Genomic DNA, 19,655 nt, shown 5'->3' on the forward strand with positions numbered 1-19,655 from the left:
CTCAGGAAGCTCTTTCTGCGAGTCACCGCGAAGGGGCGGCCGGGGAGCCTGGAGAAGCTATTTCCGTGCAATCCGGGAGGGCGGCAGGCGCGGGAGGGGCGTGGAGGTGGAGGCAGCGCAGAAGGCCCCGTGTTTGCTTTTATTTCATCCAACAGAAGGTTCTATTTGTGGAAGCGAACAGACGCTGGGGATTAGAGCCGGGAGGGGGAAGGAAAAGGGGGGAAAAAAAAAAAAAGCCACATCCACTACCACGCACAGGTCTTCCCCGGAACTACCGCGTGGGGGTGAATGACTGATTCTGGAATCCATCACCGTCCCTACCCTCCCTTCCTCCGGCTGCAGCCGGGCCCGGGAGGCGCCCACGGCCGCAGCCGGAGGTCTCCAGGCGCGGGGCGGTGGAGGGATCCCCGGGGCGGCCGGCGCGACCGTCCCGCCGCAGCCCGCGCCCCGCCGAGCCCCGTGGCGCGCGCCCGCAGCCCATTGTGCTCGGGGTGAATGGGGAGCGCGCACCAATCGGCGGCCGCCTCTCCCCGCGCGGCCCCGCCCCCGCCCCCGCCCCCGCCCGCTTCCCCGGACCCTGACGTCACGGGAACTCTTCCTCCGCCCCCTCCCGGCTGGGGGAGCCGCGCCGCCGGCCTGCGGGAGGGCGCGCGCCGCCTCCGGCCCGTCCCAGCCCGTCCCAGCCCGGGGGGCGTGTGCGCGCGTCCCGGCCGGCTCGGGGCGCACCACCTGCGCCGGAGCGCGCGCAGCCCCGAGCATCCCCGGCCTCCCGGCCGCCCCCGGTGCCCCCGCCGCCGCGGCCCCGCCTCCTCTCCCCGCCCCCCGGCCCCCGCCTCCTCCCTCCGCGTCGGTGACTGCTCGCCGGGCGGCGGGGCCCGAGTCGTCGCAGCCACCTCATTGCTCAACCCGGCTTCCAACTGTTTACACGGCCCGGCCTGTGAGTGTGTGTGTGTATACAGCGTGAGTCACCGAGAGGCGGAGGAGGTGGAGGAAAAGGAGGAGGAGGAGTGCACTGGCCGGGATCGGTGCGGCGCACACACTCGCTCGCTCACTCACGCTCAGCCGCTCGCTCACTCGCACGCCGGGAGCCCCGGGGCGCGCAGGACCCCGAGCGCCGCGGGAAAGTTGCTCGGGCTTCCTCTCCGGGACCCCGCGCTCGGGAAGGGCATCGGCCCCGCGGCTCCGCCGAGCCTGCGGAATCCTGCCCTCGCGGCTCGGGACGTCGGCAACACCCGGCGCCGCCGCCGCCGCCGCCGCCGCCGCCGCCGCCGCCTCCGCCTCCGGGACTGTCGGCGGCCTCGGCAACAATAGCGGCGGCCGCCCCCGGCCAGGCGCCCCGAGCCGCCGCCCGCCGAGGTCCCGGGACCGCAGCCGGCCTCTGCCTCCCGCCCCCGGACGCGCGGCCGGCGTGCTTCCCGCGTGCAGCGCCAGCTCCCGGGAGCCGCTGCTGCCTGCCCCGGGGGGCCGAGCCGAGCTCCGTCCGCAAAGCCCACCCCGCCGGCTGGAGGAGGTCGCGGCGCCCGCGCCGAGCCCGGCCCGGCCCGGCCCGGGACGGGATGCGGGTCGGTCCCGTGCGCTCGGCCATGAGCGGCGCCTCGCAGCCCCGCGGCCCGGCCCTGCTGCTCCCGGCCGCCCGGGGCGCCCCGGCCAAACGCCTGCTGGACGCGGACGACGCGGCGGCCGTGGCGGCCAAGTGCCCGCGCCTCTCCGAGTGCTCGAGCCCCCCGGACTACCTCAGCCCCCCCGGCTCGCCCTGCAGCCCGCAGCCGCCGCCCGCCGTTCCGGGAGCCGGCGGCGGCTGCGGGAGCGCGCCGGGGCCCAGCCGCATCGCCGACTACCTGCTGCTGCCGCTGGCGGAGCGCGAGCATGTGTCCCGGGCGCTGTGCATCCACACCGGCCGCGAGCTGCGCTGCAAGGTAGGCGCCCGGGGGGGCGGGGGCGCGGGGGCCCGCCCAGGTGCTCGGGGTCTCGCCCGCCGGCGCCGGGGGCCTCCGGGGCCACCTGCGGCGACTTGAGCGTGGCAGCGGGCTCTGGGCCAGCTTCGTCCGCCCCTTGGGGGATTTCGGCTGGAGAGGCGCGGCGGGGGCTCGGCGGGCAAGAGGAGGCGCGGTGGGTGCTCAGAGGCCGTGCCTCCGTGACCTGCCCTTAGCGCCCGGCGTAGCGCCCGGCGTCCCAAATAAGTTGTGGGATTGACATGGATCCCAGGGCCCAGCCATTCCCCTGCTCTCGTTCCCCCGGCTTCCCCCGCCCCCCGTCCTGGAAGGACGCCCTGCAGTGGGTGCCTCCGCGGAGCTCGGAGCAGCCGGCAGCTGTTGCCGGGGCTGCGAGGCACCTGGGCCGGGCTGTGGGTGGTGAGGGGGGCGGGGGGCAGGTGGGAAGACCGTGCCGGGCTCGGGTCTTGGGGATCCCGGCCCCAGCCCGCGCCGGGAGGAGAACCCCGTCCTCCGCAGGGAGCGGTCTGAGGTGGGCTCCCCGGCGGCCCGGGGCCTTCGCCCGGCGCAGAAATGTTGGGAAGCCCACACCGGCTAGGAACCCTCGCTGCCGCCCAGCTCTCTCTTTTCCGGCCCGCGGTTTTTCTTTTGAACATGAGAGATTCCGTTCCGGGGCAGATAGGGCTCCTAGGAGCAGGATCCTCCGCGTGCACCCCCGGCCCCGACGTCCCCCACCAGCCTCGGGGCTGCTCCTTTTCAAGCGAGAGACGGGGTCACCCCTCCGTTAAAGTGGCTCTCGGGTTTTCCGCAACTCACCTGAACTCCACCCGCCTCCCCCTCCCTAGGCTCGCTGCTGCCACCTACTGTCCGACGGGAATGAAATTTCCAAGGCGGGCTCCAGCCCGGTGCACGGGGAGGGGGAATCCTTTCTTCCCGGGCGCTGGGGCGCCGGGGCTCGGAGCGGTTTGGGGAAGATGGGGGGTGGGGGGGGGTGGGGGGGGGCGGGGGGGGCGGAGCGGCTCAGAGATTCATCTAGCCGGGGCCGGGGCAGCCAGGCCTCAGAGGTGGGGTGGGTCTGGCCATTGTGCAACCCCTTCCAGTTCCTCTGAGCAGATAATAGCTGAATCCAGATGGTGACAGCCCATGTGTCACCGTTTCCAGTTGAGTCTAGGATATGAGTAACCGGACTAAACAAAAGGCCCTTAAAGAGACCAGCTAGCTTCTGAGAGGAGAGACTACCCATTTCCCTGGTGAAGGTGGAGGGTGGGAGCTCTGTGCCCCCCACCCCCCCACCTCGGGGTGGGGTGGTGCTGGAGATAAACAAACAAATGTAAAAACCATACAGAACATCCCATATCCTGTGCTAATTTTAACTCAAGGCCGTTTCTACCTGAGTCAGACTGTATAGGCAGGTTGTTTAAGGCTCTGTTGTCACAGTCTTTCTGCGAGTCATCTGTTCCTTCTGACTAATGACAGATCTGCATGTTCCCCAGCCCCTGCTTCCACTCGGAGGCTGCAGAGTCACCACATTCTGTGCTCTCTGTGGTGAGAGCTTTGGGTCTGCAGGGGGTCATGCATTTTCAGCTCCTGGAGATCCCGGGAGGGGTGGGGGGGTGGGGCTTCCTGCAGCTACTTGCAGCAGCCCCCACCTGCAAACAAGGAAGGGCCACATAGGGTGCAAGCTTTAGGGCTCAGCCCCCGTGAAAGGAGGCGACATATATAGAAGACAGCTCTTTTAAACCATCCGTAGAGTAACCCAGTGGGCATCTGCTAGCCAGAGCCCTCTATGTTGCTGGTTTGGGGTGTTAGAGGCAGCTGAGGCTTCTTGCATAAGGTGTGGGGTGGTGGTGGTGGTGCAGAGATAAATGAAGGGAGCCGTACTGTCAACCCAAGGCCGAAGGCCGAGAGCTGCAGTCCGGCATTCAGGAGGCAGCCTCTGCTTTTCTAGCTTCCTAAATGGGGTCACCGTCTCTCTGCAGGTGTTTCCTATTAAACACTACCAGGACAAAATCAGGCCTTACATCCAGCTGCCGTCACACAGGAACATCACTGGCATTGTGGAAGTGATCCTTGGGGAAACCAAGGCCTATGTCTTCTTTGAGAAGGACTTTGGGGACATGCACTCCTATGTGCGAAGCCGGAAGAGGCTGCGGGAAGAGGAGGCTGCCCGGCTCTTCAAGCAGATTGTTTCCGCCGTTGCCCACTGCCATCAGTCGGCCATCGTGCTCGGGGACCTGAAACTTAGGAAATTCGTCTTCTCCACGGAGGAGAGGTGAGCAGCCTTCGCAGCTCCTCCTGTGGCCTTGCGGGGCAGGTTAAGCGGTTAGGTACAGAGTGTTGGTTCGCATCAGAGCCGAGGGCTCGGTTGTCCCAGAATGAGTATTTAGAAAGGCCGCTCCCCAGGAGCCACGGCCAAGGATGGCTTATTCTGCACTGTCGTGGATGTGGCCCCGGGACACCTTGGTGCTTCTTTCTGTGGGATGTCACATGATGACAGGATGCCCTCCCCACTTCCACTCCAGGATCAAGTTTATCCCCATTGTTATCAGAAAGGTCAGTTCTTCTCGGGTAACAGATGGTCAGTCCGGCCTCACCGCATTGACTCCTAAAGGAAGTTTTCAAATCCTGGCTTCTACCAAGCGGGGAGCTTTTTAATTTTTTTTTTTTTTTTTGTACCTAAAAAGTATGACAGAGCTAAACTGTTGGATTTGCCCTATTCTGCTCTCCTCCTTTGTACCCTACTCCTGTTCCACTTTGGGCTGGCCCCCAGTACTGCTCTTCACATTCTCTGATGACTTTTCAGACCTCTTGTTTGGATACATCTTGAGAAAGTAGCCACATTGAATAATAAATGGATGTTGGCTGGAATTGGTTCCTAAATATAGATGGTGACTTTCCCTCATAAAGGACAAGATGAGCTTGATAAGAGAATAACGAGACGCTAGGATTCAGAGTTGAGGTTTCAGGCAAGGGAATTCAGGAAGCCGCGGGGAATAGACCTTACTTGACTTTAAGAGGTGGGCCGGATCTCTTCTGGAAAGATAAGGAGGGAAAAACCCCCTGTAGAATTGTGGAGGGGTGTGTATTATTTTGTTGCAGTTATTTGTGTGTGTGTGGGGGGCTGCCCCCAGCTGTGCATTTTTACCCTTGCCTCCAGATCCGCAGGAAAGAGTACAGGGTTGAGTTGCCATAAAGCATAGCTTTATATCTGACCTTGCAAAACTTATTGGAACATAACCGATTAGCAAAGAAAAGCAAAGTATTTGCAATGGAGAAGTTTCCAATTCCTGGAACATGCTCCTTTGATATGTTGATGTATTTTCTGAAACATGCCTTACACACCTCCTTTACTAGCTTTTGAAATCCGCATTGCACAGGCGAATGTCATGTGCACGGGGTTTGGCAACCCGAGGGTTAAGCAATGGCAGGCTGACGCTAGCCGGGGAACCAGCACAGGTGCAGGGTTTTAGTACTACAGCAGCCAATCAGGGGCAGACAGTGTGGGTTGAGTCATATTTTCCGTTTACAGAACCAATGGGTATTTTACATAACGACGGGGAGGTCAGGCTGAGGACATACGAAGTTAGCACATGTATACTACACTCCAGGGAACAGGAAGGCAGGAAGAAAAAAAAAAAACACAACCAGACCTTTGAGAGGAAAAGAAATTGACCCATTAGCCAGCACCAAATGTTTGCCTTTGACTTCACAACAAGTGACTTACTGAAACAGGGCTATTTCAGAGAAGCAGGGAGGGGCACGGTCTGCCACCAGATGATAGAGGTTCCCCACAAGGCTCTGGGCTTTGGGGGACCCATGACCTATGGGTAGGTGCGTCTGAATAAGGAGGCACCTGCAGCTTCAGAAGAGAGCCTCTGCCTAAAGATTTTTTTCAGAGCCCCATATAGAAGATAAGCCCCCCCATGAAGGAGATAAACCCCCCCATGAAGGAGATAACCCCCCCCCATGTAGAAGATAACCCCCCATGTAGGAGATAACCCCCCCATGTAGGGGATAAAACCCCCCATGTAGAAGATAAACCCTCTATGTAGAAGATAAACCCCCCCATGTAGGAGATAGCCCCCCATGTGGAAGATAAACCTCCACAAAGAAGAAATAGGTTCAGGTGTCGATGTGCCATCCGTGGGTACGGATGTTTGGAGGCCCCGCATCCTTCAAATCCACCAGCCACTTCTGATTGCCCGTATAACCTCCAGGTCCCGGCTAAGTGTTCTTTGCAATGAAACACCCCAATAAATGTAATTAACATTCCTGGCACCTTTCCCGTCACGGTTATCGCGCCCTGGGCTCAGGTAGACAGAGTTCCCTGTGTGTGTCTATCACGCAGGCGTGAGCAGGAGTGCTGACAACGTGAGCATGATAGCCTTGACTCTGGGCCTCGTGTTCTGTAATGCGGAAGGGGGGCCCATGTAGCCCCAGCAGTCAGTGGCACGAGAAGAAGATGGGCCTGTAGGATGCTCAGCTCCCCCTCCCCCCCCCACCGCCCCAGAAGGAGGGATATACTGTTCTTCCCTGACAGCTTCTGTAGAAAAATGTCAGCATTCCCCTGAGACAAGCTCCCACTTCTGCAATGTGAACTTTGTAAGTTGTGTAACCCTATTAGGATATCTCTTCTAAGCTCTAGCCTAATGAATAGTATTTGGGGCTTTGCATCATACCCTCCGCCCCAGGCGCTCTTGATACTTTGCGAATGTTTATTGCAGTTTGTATTGGTTTGTGAAATCCTGAGTCCTGGGTGGTTGCAGGGCCCTGCTTAGTGGATGAAGGGGTAAATGGCATTCCTTGGGCCTTTGCTTTTAGTGCCTGTGGGTGCTGTTATAGAGGAGGCTTTGTTTTTTCATAGCAGCCGATCTGGAAGTAATAGCTTGTTTCCTCTCCTGCAGAAGCCAGCTCAGACTGGAAAGTCTAGAAGACACACACATAATCAAGGGGGAAGACGATGCTCTGTCAGACAAGCACGGCTGCCCGGCCTACGTGAGCCCTGAGATTCTGAACACCACGGGGACCTACTCCGGAAAGGCGGCAGACGTTTGGAGCCTAGGGGTGATGCTCTACACCCTTTTGGTGGGACGATACCCCTTCCATGACTCAGATCCCAGTGCCCTCTTCTCCAAAATCCGACGTGGACAGTTCTGCATTCCTGACCACATTTCCCCCAAAGCCAGGTGCCTCATTCGCAGCCTCCTGAGACGGGAGCCCTCCGAGAGACTCACTGCCCCGGAGATCTTACTCCATCCCTGGTTTGAGTCTGTCTTGGAACCTGGATACGTTGACTCAGAAATGGGAACTTCAGACCAGATTGTTCCAGACTACCAAGAGGACAGTGACATTAGTTCCTTCTTCTGCTAATCCCCAAACCTCAGAAACCTCATAATTCTCACACATGGCATTTCCATTTCTAAAGATGGACAGGCCTTTCGGCGTGGTGCCAACCAGATACGTGATGGCGTAAAGCTGGTAGCTGCTGAACTCGACGTGGCACCCCCTCTTACCTGTTGTGACGAGTGACTGTATTGATCTGAGCAGCACACATTCGGATCGATCGGCCGCCCTGCAAAGTCGTTTCCCTTCTCAACGAACCCTGGCCGGCTGTCTCGAACCCTGGCCCGCTGTCTCGCTGTCAGATGGGGCGGGGCGGGGGTGGGGGTTCCTGCATCTTCAGGGGTGGCAAAGAGTATGGATATCCTACAGCGTGTGGCCAAGTGAAATGGACGTGAACATTTTAAAGGGAGAGGAAGTGAGTCGCACAGTGGCGTTTTGGGCAATAACCATATTTTAACAGGGTGACAAATCATGTTGGCCAATAAACCTGCCATCTTTGACCTTGTCTCTGGGAGCTAGACTGTCGCTCCCCCGGCTTCTCTCTTGGAAAGTTCTTGGTTTGGTTTGGTTTAACACGCACCCTTCCTTCACACTCACCTCTCCCAGTGACCCTGCGCCCCCGTCGTCGTCGGAGCGGACTTTTTGAGGAGCAGAGGAGCCTGCACCACGAACCCAGACGCTCTCCTCCATTTCCTGCCAAGACCTCATTTGCACTAATGCCTTCCTTCTGACCTTGAAACGGCTCCTTCTCTGCTCTCCAAGCACTTACCAGCTAACCGTGGAGAAGTATCACAAAGATTTGAACTCCTGGCTGTTTCAGAAACTCTGAGCTCAGACTGAGGGACTTGGAGATTGTTTAAAGTCAATTTGAGCACTTGGAAACCGTTAGCTCTGTTGGGTCAGCAGTTTACCCTTTGTTCCCAAGACCATCTCAGGGTGGAACATTCTGTCTAGGAGGAGAAAGATAAGGAGAGGCCCTCCACGCCTCTCCCGAGAGTGAATGTCAAACATCTCTGTGCTTTAAGAGAAAGTGAATTTTGGATAGGCTTAGATGATTCTCAGACCCACTTCCAGGATTGTACTTTAACCCCTCATGGGTATGGTCTGCCTCTGGCATTTGTGTGTGCGGCTGCATTTTGCATGATGGGTTGTTCGTATTTCAAATTTGGCGTGGTTTACGAATACATCTCTATGATCGACATCTAGAGTGAAAGGGCCCCAAATCTTTAAAGTCGGGAGAGACTTTAATGTAGTCCAACCTTTGTCCTCTTTCTGCCACCTCCCAAAGCAGAAATCCTCCCCGGCCCCTCCTCCCTTCAGCCTCCTTCAGGTGGGAATGCAGCACCTGCTTGAATGCTTCCAGAGATGGGGAGCTCACTACCTACAAAAGCTAGAGCTTAACAGAGAAAACCAACTCGCATTAAAATCCAAGAACCCATGAAATACCAGTAAGTGTCTCAGTACTGAAATCAGGTGGTTAAACGGGTAAACCAAACATACTGTATTTTGAACAATGGCACAAAAAAGCAGGCAGTCATCTTTTAAGGGCTACGCCTAGGCAAACAACTAACATGCATTGTGAGAATGCTGTGTATACCTCACGTACTGTGTACTTTGTATATATATTTTACCTTTTATACCTATTGTCCGATACTACGTTTTTGTCGTTTTGGCTCTGAGGCTTGTTTTGTTGTCTGTGTCTGTCTGAATAACCTGCGTGTCTAAAGCCACGTGAAATGTGAATGATTATCGGCAATATGACCTTGACAGAATCATGGGACTCGGAGAAGAGGGAGGACAGAGGCCCTCTGTCATATTCAACGCGCTCGTGGTTGCTCGACTGTTGTATCTGTGATACATTACCCGGCGGAGGACTCCTGGGCTGGCTGGGGCTTCTGCCGGGAAAGCTCGAAACACTAGATCCTTCCTGTACATGTGTATATACGTGAACAGTGAGACGACCGTTTCTGACTTGTAGAGAAATTTTAATAAATCTGGTTTCGTAAATAGGCGCAGTGAATTTCTTCGGAGTCCAGTCTGCCTCTGCCTTGTGCCGTCTCATGTGGGGGATGCAAAGGTCCCCGGCCTCCGGGTTTGGAATATCACAGGGAAACCCAGAAGCAAACATGATGTTGATGATGATGATGATGATGATGATGATGATGATGATGATGTATGACCTTTGGAAGGGTTGAGCCCATTCACTTTTTTCCACTGAAGTGGGCAAATTCATTCTGATGGGTGAAGCCAGCTTGGTGAAATGAGGTTGGTGAGGGCTGCAGGTTGGTGCAAAGCTGAGAAACATGTGGAGAGAAGCAATGGAACAAACCCTCCGGCTCTGGGTCTTTTTTAGGTCAGGGACCCTTGAGAATTTGATGAAAGCTATGGCCACTTAGAATAGGGGACTCAGGCAAATCCCACAGAATTTTGTTACAGTTAGAAGTCTGCATGTGTCCCTGAGGGCATCCGGGGCTTCCTGCTGAGAATGAGGTTCCCCCACCCTCCCCACCCTGTGTTAGATTTAATTAAAAAGGCTAATTGAGGCATTTCCTTCTGTCCCTGTAAGTGGAAATAAAGGAAGGAAAAACTAAAGCGACATTATTTTGAATCACAAAGGTAAAGAGAAAGCAAGGATTTTGATATAATTAGGTTTATAGCTTCACGGTTACATCAGAATCTATTCTAAGCCAAGTAAATTAGCATCGAGAGTGATTTTAAAAAAACCCTTTACATTGTCAAGTGTAACGAATATACAGAAAAATGCACAGAAGAGTGTTCAGCTCTGAATTTTCACAAAGCCAACCCTGGAAGGCACTGGCATGACCAGCAGCAGGATCCAGAATGCAAAACACTGCCAGGATCCCGGGACCGGCCTCGGGTCCCTTCCCGGCCCTGTCTGACACCCCCTCCGAGGGTCACTCCCGTGGGGGAGAATTTTAACTCCTTTTCACGGTAAAAATTAGAATGGAATAAATCAACTCTGGGTTTAAATGAAGAGGCAGACAGAAGTCCCAGATGACACAACTGCCTTTTTCTAGGACTCAGGCTGAGGTCACCCAGGAAAGCAGACCTATGACACCAAAGTAAATTGCAACTCAGGCCTTGTGACCCAGGACTTTAAAAGAAATGGAAAAAAGCACATCAGAAGCAGCTGGGTGGGTGGGGGTAGGTGGGGGTGGGGTGGGGATGGTCAAAATGCCGGAGCAGCTTAGAAACCGGGGAAGCTGGGGGTTGGTCTAGGGTCATCCCACGAATAGAACTCTTAAGGCCCGAAGTTCCTGGGACCTCAGAATATGCAATGTCGTGTCCCCTTGTTCCAACGCATCTGGGCGAGGCTCCACGTAACTCCTTGGGCATACTGAAGGCTAATACTTTGGACTTCACTGAGCTTTTTAATCTAAGGATTTCAAAACACTTTGCAAGCAATTAAGGTTACAACACCTCTTAGTACTGTTGTTACATGCACCAAATGGAGAGAGATATGGGTCAGGATTGGCTGGGATGGCATGTGATGCCACAGATACATAAATGTAATCTCTTCCAAGGTAGGAGCAAATCTGGGGCAATTTCACCCAGTTACATTCTAGAAGTTTGGAACGAGGGTGTGTGAGCCTTTGGCTGGAAAGTTGATCGCTTCTATTTCCCGTTGTGTCCTCAACCTATTTGTCATTGGAGTAAATCATGCAAGTAATACCTCGATAACCTTGTATTCATAGCATACTTTCTAGAAGTTTTACTCTTTCCCTCCCCGCTCCCCCTCTTCTCTTCAGAGCAGCTGAGTGAATCTGGCAAGCCAGATATTATTTGCTCCATTTTGTAGATGAGAAAACGGAGTCGCAGGTGTCTTTCAGTAGCTACTCAGGGGTAAGCTGCTTGGAGCTGGGACTTGAACTCGGGTCTTTAGACTCCTTGCTCGGTGTTGTCTTTTGTGTCTGCACACTGCAGCACAAAGGCTTCCGGCAGATGGTGATTGGAGAAGGTGGTTTGAGATAAATACAAACACTGAGCCTTTGTCCCAGTTAACCTCTTAGAAAAGACCCAGTACCTCAGTCATAAAGGTGGGAGCATTACGCAAGATGAGAGAGAGAGAGACGACTGAATAAACACCGTGCCCCCACCATGTGCCAGGCACCACAGACCCTTGGGAAACGGTTGACCCAGCTAGCAGTCCTAGCTGCATGGGGTCAGGGACTGTGATAGTAGTACTCACCCCCTGGCTCCCCAGCACCCTGCACAGTGCTTACCACAAGGAGGGCGTCCAGTGCCAACATGGATGGATGGATGGATGGATGGATGGATGGATGGATGGATGGATGGGTGGGTGGATGGGTGGGTGGATGGGTGGATGGATGGATGGATGGGTGGATGCGTGGATGGGTGGGTGGATGGGTGGATGGATGGATGGGTGGGTGGGTGGATGGGTGGATGGGTGGATGGATGGATGGGTGGGTGGGTGGATGGGTGGATGGATGGATGGGTGGGTGGGTAGATGTCTTCCAGCAGCTCAGAGAGCCACAAGCAAGAAAACAGAAAGCTTGTGACGGAGGTCTCTGCCACCGTGGTTCTTATTCATCTTTCAACGGGAGTCATATTCCTTGATGGATTTCTTCTTCGGTCCCTTCCGCTGCCGTTCTGGGAAAACAGCATGATGCTGCGATTCTGTGCAAATAAGTCCCATAGCCATCTTCCTCGGACTGACCGTGCGTGGGGCTAGTCTTGTGCTTCCTTTTAAAACAGTGCAGCACGCTGCATGGGTTCCTTGTCTAATTCCACCCTGGGCAAAGAGGGGCATTGCGGGAATGAAGATTATGGAATCGGCTGGTCAACAGGCCTTTGGCTGGGAAAAAGAAAGCAAGGGTTTAGTGAATCACCACACCCCCAAAAAAGAGAAGAACAGGATGTCATTATCAACTGCGCCGAGCCGCCCCTAGCAGGTTTTCTGTAATGACCCCAACTGCAGTCAAGGACTTAGCAGTTCCTAGAAGAGGTACAAGGGCAGGAAGGATGTAGCCAACACCCCACCTCGGTCTTCCTGGAGGTGTTATGGCACGGACCTCATTCTATCTTCTCAGCATCCCTGCGAGGTGGGTGATTTGTTCCCATTGAACAGATGTGGCTGCTGAGGCCCAGACACTGGACTGTCCGCCCAAGGGCCCGCAGTGAGTGGGGAGAGGGGCGGACTCCAACACCGGCCTGGTAACTGCAGGTCTTGGTCCGGTCCTGTCCTGTGCTTGGCAGATTGGGTCTGGTGCGCTAGACCAGCGACACAGTGTCTTCTTTTTGGAGCTGGCATTTTGCTGGGACAGTTTTTTGCCGGAAAGTATCAAGTGTGCCGGATTAGTCCCAGTTCCAGGCTATGGTTTCTACCAGCTGAGATGTATCAACAGAGGGCTCGGGGTACACTGCGAGCCAGGTGGAGTGCGTCCCATGAATTAGCGAAGGATTACCTCCCGCACCCCTATAAAGGAGTATGGCCATTCTCCCCTTTTGACAGACGGGGAGCCGAGCTGGAGGTTCAGAGAAGGTAAGGGATTGGCCCAAAGTCACACAGCACAGCTTTCATTTGCTAATTAACACACCCAGAGCCCTTAAGGCCTATTGTCCTTTTGTTTTTAGAACTGGGAGGGCACTTTTTAAACTTTCTAAACTCTTTATTTAGTCTTAAATGCTGTGTGGTATCCTGGAACAGGAAAAAAAAAGATGTTAATGGGAAAATGAGTGAAAGCTAAACACGGTCTGGCGTTTAATTGATAATAATGTGCCAGTGTGGGTTTCTTCCGTTGTGACAAATGTACCACGGAAATGCAGGGTGGCAACATTGGAGCAAACTTGACTGAGGAACTCTGTACTATCTTGGCAACTTTTTCTGTGAATCTAACATTATTCCAAAATTATAAGCCTATTTTTTTAAAGATTTTATTTATAATAAAATAAAATCTTTATTAAAGATTAAATCTCTAATAAAATCTTTACTTATTTATTCATGAGAGACAGAGGCAGAGGCAGAAGCAGGCTTCCTGCGGGGAGCCCCATGTGGGACTCGATCCCAGGACCCCAGGATCACGACCTGAGCCCAAGGCAGATGCTCAACCGCTGAGCCATCCAGATGCCCCCAAATTACAAGCTTATTAATAAAACATTAAGCCCATGCTGCCCCCACTTTCAGCCAGGGGAAATCAAGGCTGAGACCTGGAAGCCACAGGCAGAGAGCAGCAAGGACACTGGGGACCCAGCCTCCCCAGGCCCTGCTGCTTGGGGTGCTGGCTGGCTGTGCTGTGTGTGACCTTCCAGAATGTGTCTAGAGCAGAATGAGGTGAATGTGAGCTGTTTCCATGGAACAGGTCAGAGACTTTTCTTGCCATGGGACTTGACATTTTGAAAAAAAAAATCAATGTCTAGGTCTGACCTTTAGACCAAGTGACTACACAAGTGTCTCTGTCCGTTTCCTCATCTGGTCGTGGCTCTGGGTCAGCCAGCCACGGAGCCAGTCTGGGGGCTGGGCCCGTCCACCTTGAACTTGAATTGCACACCTCATTAGCTCGAGGACGGCGGGAGCCAGTCGGGGGATTATCCGTGCAAGGGAGGCTTGCCCTCTGTTGGAAGAGGAAGGCCCGTGGGGCTCGGGGCTCCGGGACGCTCCAGACACATTTCTCATCCAGGCCCTGAGTCCAGAGGGTGTCTGGTGGCTGGGAGGTGAGGACCCAGTGGACCGGCTCCCTGCCTCCCCCTGAGACGGTTCCTCACTCTGTGCCCTGCACCCCTGGGCAGGTGCCGCAGGCCGGCAAGCAGCTTAGCCCAGTGTCACCCCCCATGTGACAGATGGGGAAGCCACCCTGGGGAAGGAGAAAGGACAGCCCCTTCACAGTTGAGGCTGGTCTTGTATCTGGAAACTTCTTTCTCCATAGCCCGTTTAGGGTTGGTTTCCTGAGTTCCTGCCAATGAGCATCTTTCTTACTTCTTCGCTGGGGAAGTGAATCTGTAGATGACATTTCCCCGGCAGCCCCCCAACACTCAGGATTTCTCAGACACATTGTTCCATGGCCGGTGCCTGCTGCAAACACAGAAAAGGAAAAAAAAAAAAAAAAAAAAAAGGAAAGGAAAAATGTACAGAGGATGTAGTGTTTGCCCAACCCTGCTGTTGCGCTTTATAAGCACCTGCCCAATTTCATTCTTAGGACAACTCTGTGGGGCAGACATTCTAATTTGTCCCATCTTAGAGGTGAGTACGTGAAAGCCCAGAGAGGTTAAATAACTTGCTCAAGGGCACACAGGTAGTGAATGGGATTTGAACATGAGGAGCCTCACTCTAAAGAATATGTCTTTAACATGTGGGTGACCCGCTGCCCCTGTTTTGGCAGGGGTCAATATTTTATTTATATTTTGTTCCTTTTATATTTTATTCTCACCATGAAAGTCCAGGCATGCCGGTGTGCCCTGCCCTCCCTTGAGGGAAAATGCTTTGCTTTTGACACTTAAAAGTTTGAACTTCAGGGTTAGAGGGACCTGGGAGCAAATCCTAGCTCTGTAGCTAATCAGCTTTAGGAAGGAGACAAGTCACCTGACCTCTCCCTGCCTCGGTTGTAGCAACAACGGAAATAGCACTGGGAACACGTCCTCCAAAAGCTGTGGCAGTGAAGGTTCTGGGAAGTAACGCGTGTCCAGGGCCAGCCCCAAGGTGCCACACAGCTGGCTTGAAAGTCAGGCAAAATCACTTCGAAGTGGAAAGAACCCAGGCGGGGACGTCAGACAGACCTGGATTTGGATCCCAGCCTAGCTACTTATTTGCTCTGTGACCTTCAGCAAATTGCAAAACCTCTCTGACCCAGAATTTCCTCATCCATAAAATGGTACATAACAATAAGTGTTTTGCAGAGCTGCAGATCTGCAGGCAGGCTTGGTGATAAATCACACCAAGGAGCTGGTCTGGGATTGCAGTCAGAGATTACAGTGTTCCTCTTGTCATTCTTAAGCACTTCCTCCTCCCTCCTTTGTCTTCCCTGCTCTTTCCCTTCTGGTTTGCATGCTGGCCAAAGTCAGAGTGTTGACTGTTCTGAGGGAACAGCTTGAAGGGGAGGGTCAATGGCTGGGAACAGGGCCCAGGGGGTCAGCCTTCCCACCACCTCCTACCTGGGAACCTGCTGATGTTGACCCTAGTACCCTAGTCAATTCAGGAGCAAGCAGTCTGACTTCTCTGACCTTGTCCAGAAACTCACCCTGGGTGGGGTGCTGGGGGTGGGGTTAGGGGGCAGGGTGGTAGGGGGTGAGGGGTACATGACTTGCAATGGCCACTTTGCAGATACTGCCTTGATTCCCAAAACAGAAGTCTCACTGGGATCCCACAAGGAGAGATAGGATTAAAAAAATTAACACATGGCCAGTTTCTGCTGAAACAAGGGGGAGCCTATCGGGTGGCAAGGAGAGGAGCCTGGAGTCACAGAGGCCCAGGGTTTAACGTGTGGCCCGAGGACTTAACCCCGGTCCCAGCCTCAGTTACCTTGTTTGAGAAATGGGTTTAGTAAGAATTCTCAATTCCTGAGACTGTGTCGTTGAAATGAGATCTTTCCCGTCAAGCATTTCCCTGACATATACAAAATACTCAACAAATGTTGGCTGCCGATAATCGGTGTCCAAGATGGTCAAAAGTGGTAAGTCAGTCCGTCAGAAGAATGTACTAAACAGTGCTTCCCATGACTGGGCGTGGAGGACCCCGTGAAGATACAGATTCTGTTCCTTGGGGCTGGAGCGGGGCCTGAGAATCTGCATTTCCGACCAGTCTCAGGTGGAGTCTATGCTGCTAGCTCACCAACCACAATCAGGGAAGCATGGGGTTGAAACCCATTTGCAAATGGAGACCTGTTAGGGCTCAGGTAAGATGAGCCAATTTCTGAAAGCGGGTCCAATTTGGGGTAAATCTGGGCAAAGGGGGGTGGAAAGAAAGTACTAGTTAACAGCTGCTCGGCATTGAGTGTGTTGAATGAATTATCCTTGGGATCATCACAGCATCGCTGAGGGATGGTCTTGTGTCCACGGTACAGGAGGGGGAACTGGCACTCGTCCAGTGTGCGAAGTCCCCAAAAGATGGGACTGAGATCTGGCCTTGCGTCTGATTGCCTCCAATCCATCACCGAACCTGTCTCTCTGTACCTCAGAGGTAAAGACAGGAGCCTGAGAACACAGCCGAGACAATCCTACACAAGCCACGTCCTCCCTCTCGACCTCAGTTTCCCTGTTGGCAGAGAGTGGCCTGGGCGTAAATGACCCCTAGCCCTACCCCTCCCCTCCGCCCTACCTCCTGTTGGAAGAGTTTATCTGTCCGTGGGTGCTCCAGTCTTGCTCAGCATTCCCTTGGCTGCGTCCCCATTTCTCTTCCTAACTTGGTGTTAATGTTCTAATTGCAGACATATCGATGTCACCCGTCCACTTAGGAACACTGGCAGGGCTGCTGGACACGGGCATCTTCCTCAAAGCAGGCCAAGCAATGTAGCGGTAACCAGAATAAACTTAGCACCTGGTCCAGAAAGAACATTCTTCTACACCCCAGAGATGAGCCTCTAGGCGTCCGCAGGTAGAGAAGGCCACTTGCGTCAACTTGAAGTCATGTGGGATCTAGTTTCACCTGGAGCACAGGCTCGGAGTCTTAACCCTATAGGGCCTGAGTGCCAGAGAGACTGGTTTGAACCTACACACGGAGAGACAGGCAGACAGGCCCAGGTTCCCCAGGCAGAAGGAGGGGTGCTCCCACATACCCCCCGGGCTCATAGAGAACTGGGCAGGATTTCAGAAGAGCATGTTGGCCAGAGCTCAAGTCTCTGCATTCCAACCTTGGGGTAGGTCATTGGGCAAGTTATTTATTCTCTTTGATCCTCAGTTTCCCCGTCTGTAAAATAAGGCAGATGTTGGTAGCTGTCTGCTGGGGTTCTGGTGGGAATTAAATGAACTAATACAGGGGTGCCTGGGTGGCTCAGCCAGTTAAGCCTCTGACTCTTGGTTTCAGCTCAGGTCATGATCTCAGGGTCATGAGATTGAGCCTCGTGTTGGGCTCTGTGCTCAGCATGGAATCCACTTGAGATTTTCTCTCCTTCTCCCCCTGCCCTTTCCCTACTTGCACATGCACACTCATTCTCTGACTCTAAATAAATAATCTTAAAAAACAAATAGGTGAATGAGCTAATAATACATGCAAACCATCCCATGCAGGCCATCCCCATAAATGTGAAATCTGTTAAGAGTAGTGACTTCTCTCTTCTACTTATTATTGGATACCCAGTATCTGGAACAGTGCCTCGCACATGATAAATGTTTACAGGTATTTATGCAACGACTGAATTAGGGAGCCTCTAGAGTATTGGTTTTCAAACTGTGTTCTGAGGAACCCCAGTGTATCTAGGGCCACTAAATGGTGAGATGGAGGGAGTGTGAGAGAAAAACTAGAAGAGGAACCAGCATCATCCTGCTCCCTTCCCTTGCTCAGATTCCTCTCTGATTTATATGTTATATATGTGGTTTTCTGGGTAAAATTTTACTTGGAGTAGGATTTTTGCAGCTGAAAAATAGTTAAGAACATTATTAATACCAAAAATTTATTTCCTAGACCACCTACCTTAGATTGTCCTGGGTGAGTGTTAGAATACTGTTTCCCTGACCCCACACATAATCTACTGAGTCATATTTTCTGGGGAAGGAGCATGCATTTTTAATCAGTTTCTTTAAGCATTCCTATTCATGCTAACATTTGAAAAACACACATCTGAATCATTTTACAAGTGGGGGAAATGAGGCCTTGTTAGGTAAGGTGCCTGGCTCAGGATCTCGAGGGCAATGTTGGAAGGGCTGGTGTAAAGGTGTCTTAACCCCTAGACCAGTAGTCTTTCTAGGCCACAGCTTCTATGATCCTAAGACAGGCAAGCTCCTTGTGGGCCCAGGTGATGAGAGGGGTTGCGGGAGGGAGACAGGAACCTGGTCAACACTTTCTTGGCCTTGGGGTGACCATCCGCCTCTGGGAGCTTGGGCTTTGCCCACACATGCCCCAGGGTGGACACTCAGTAGATGTTGGCCTAATGGAAGAAGCGAGTGAAAGAATGACATTTTTTTAGGGAGACATGTAAACAAATGGTATATGATATGATAGCAAGAAGTACTAAGCTATGGAAAGAAAATAAAACTAGGTAAGGGATAGAGAGTGATACGTTGAAGAACTATTTTAGATCATTTAGATGCTGTTTTGGAGAAAAGGCCTCTTCTAAGGAGGTGACATTTGCATAGAGACCAGAGGAATGTGGGAGATGGAGTTGTCTGATGGAAGGTAAAGGGGACAGCAAGTGCAAAGGCCCGGAGACAGGAAAGTGCTTGGTGTGCTTGAGGACCCACAAGGATCGTTTGAGGCTGACATGAGACCATGTGGGAGAATTTCTTGGGACAGTGCCTGCTGCACTTTGGCTGTTGCTATTATTAATGTCATTTTATCCTCATGATGTGAAGGACAAGTACCATCAGGTGTACCTTTATTTTGCGTTATTCTATTTTCCATTATTTAAAAAATCATATTCATGAAGATATAATATCCCTATAGTAAAATTCACCTTTGTCTAGTGAAGAGGTGGGTGAGATGTGCCAAATGCTTCCATTTGTCAAGCAAGTGGATATCCAACATCAGATGTCAAACGTTTCCTTCACAAAAAGTTCCCTTGTGTCCTTGGTAGCAAGTCTCCTTATTTACCCACAGCCTCTAGCCATCACTGATCTAATTTCTATATCTAGAGTTTGGGAATTATATGGATATCATCTTTGTGTCTGTGTCCTTTCACTTAGTAGAATGCTTTTGAGATTCCTCTGTGCAGTTGTACGTATACCAGTGTGTTCTTTTTTTATTGCTGAGTAATATTCCATTATATGGATATACCACACAGTGTTTATCCTTTCACTGGTTGAAGGACAACTGGGTTGTTTCCATTTTGGCTTTATGAGTAAAGCTGCCAGATCTTTGTGTGGATACATGTTTCCATTTCTCTTGGGTAAATACCTGGAAGTGGTTTTGAGGGATCATATGTTGAACTTGATATGATATCACTTAATTCACATTTTAGCCATTCTGGTAGATGTGTCCTGATATCTCCTTAAGGTTCTAGATTCCATTTTCCTAATGACTAATGAGGCCCAGCATCTTTTCCTGTGCTTGTCGGCTACCTCCATCTCTTCTTTGGTGATGTCTCTGCTCAAATATTTGGCCTACTGCTCAATTGGGATGTTTGTTTTCTTACTGAGTTGTGGGAAATTTTTTTATATTCCAGATGCAAGTTCTTTATCTAAGAAACATTTTGCAAATAGTTTTTCCTTGTCTATGACTTGTCTTTTCATGTTCTTGAAGAGTACCTTTTGAGGAGG

At 52.7% G+C, this 19,655-nt stretch overlaps 1 protein-coding gene and 1 long non-coding RNA gene across 2 annotated transcripts; one reads left to right on the top strand and one right to left on the bottom strand.

Annotated features, from left to right (window-relative positions):
* Positions 1 to 1,429: 1,429 nt before the first annotated feature.
* Positions 1,430 to 9,281, top strand: TRIB1 (tribbles pseudokinase 1). Its single transcript, XM_025450831.3, has 3 exons — positions 1,430 to 1,916; positions 3,911 to 4,203; positions 6,836 to 9,281. The coding sequence occupies exons 1-3, from the start codon at positions 1,557 to 1,559 to the stop codon at positions 7,299 to 7,301; spliced, it is 1,119 nt and encodes a 372-aa protein (XP_025306616.1). The 5' UTR covers positions 1,430 to 1,556; the 3' UTR covers positions 7,302 to 9,281.
* Positions 8,739 to 16,903, bottom strand: LOC125752328 (uncharacterized). Its single transcript, XR_007401557.1, has 2 exons — positions 16,564 to 16,903; positions 8,739 to 14,325 (listed from the first exon to the last, which is right to left on the bottom strand). It is a non-coding gene; the product is annotated as an uncharacterized LOC125752328 (long non-coding RNA).
* Between the last annotated feature and the right edge of the window lie 2,752 nt (positions 16,904 to 19,655).

Source organism: Canis lupus, chromosome 13, assembly GCF_003254725.2.
Source record: "Canis lupus dingo isolate Sandy chromosome 13, ASM325472v2, whole genome shotgun sequence".
In the NCBI taxonomy this organism is placed as follows: domain Eukaryota; kingdom Metazoa; phylum Chordata; class Mammalia; order Carnivora; family Canidae; genus Canis; species Canis lupus.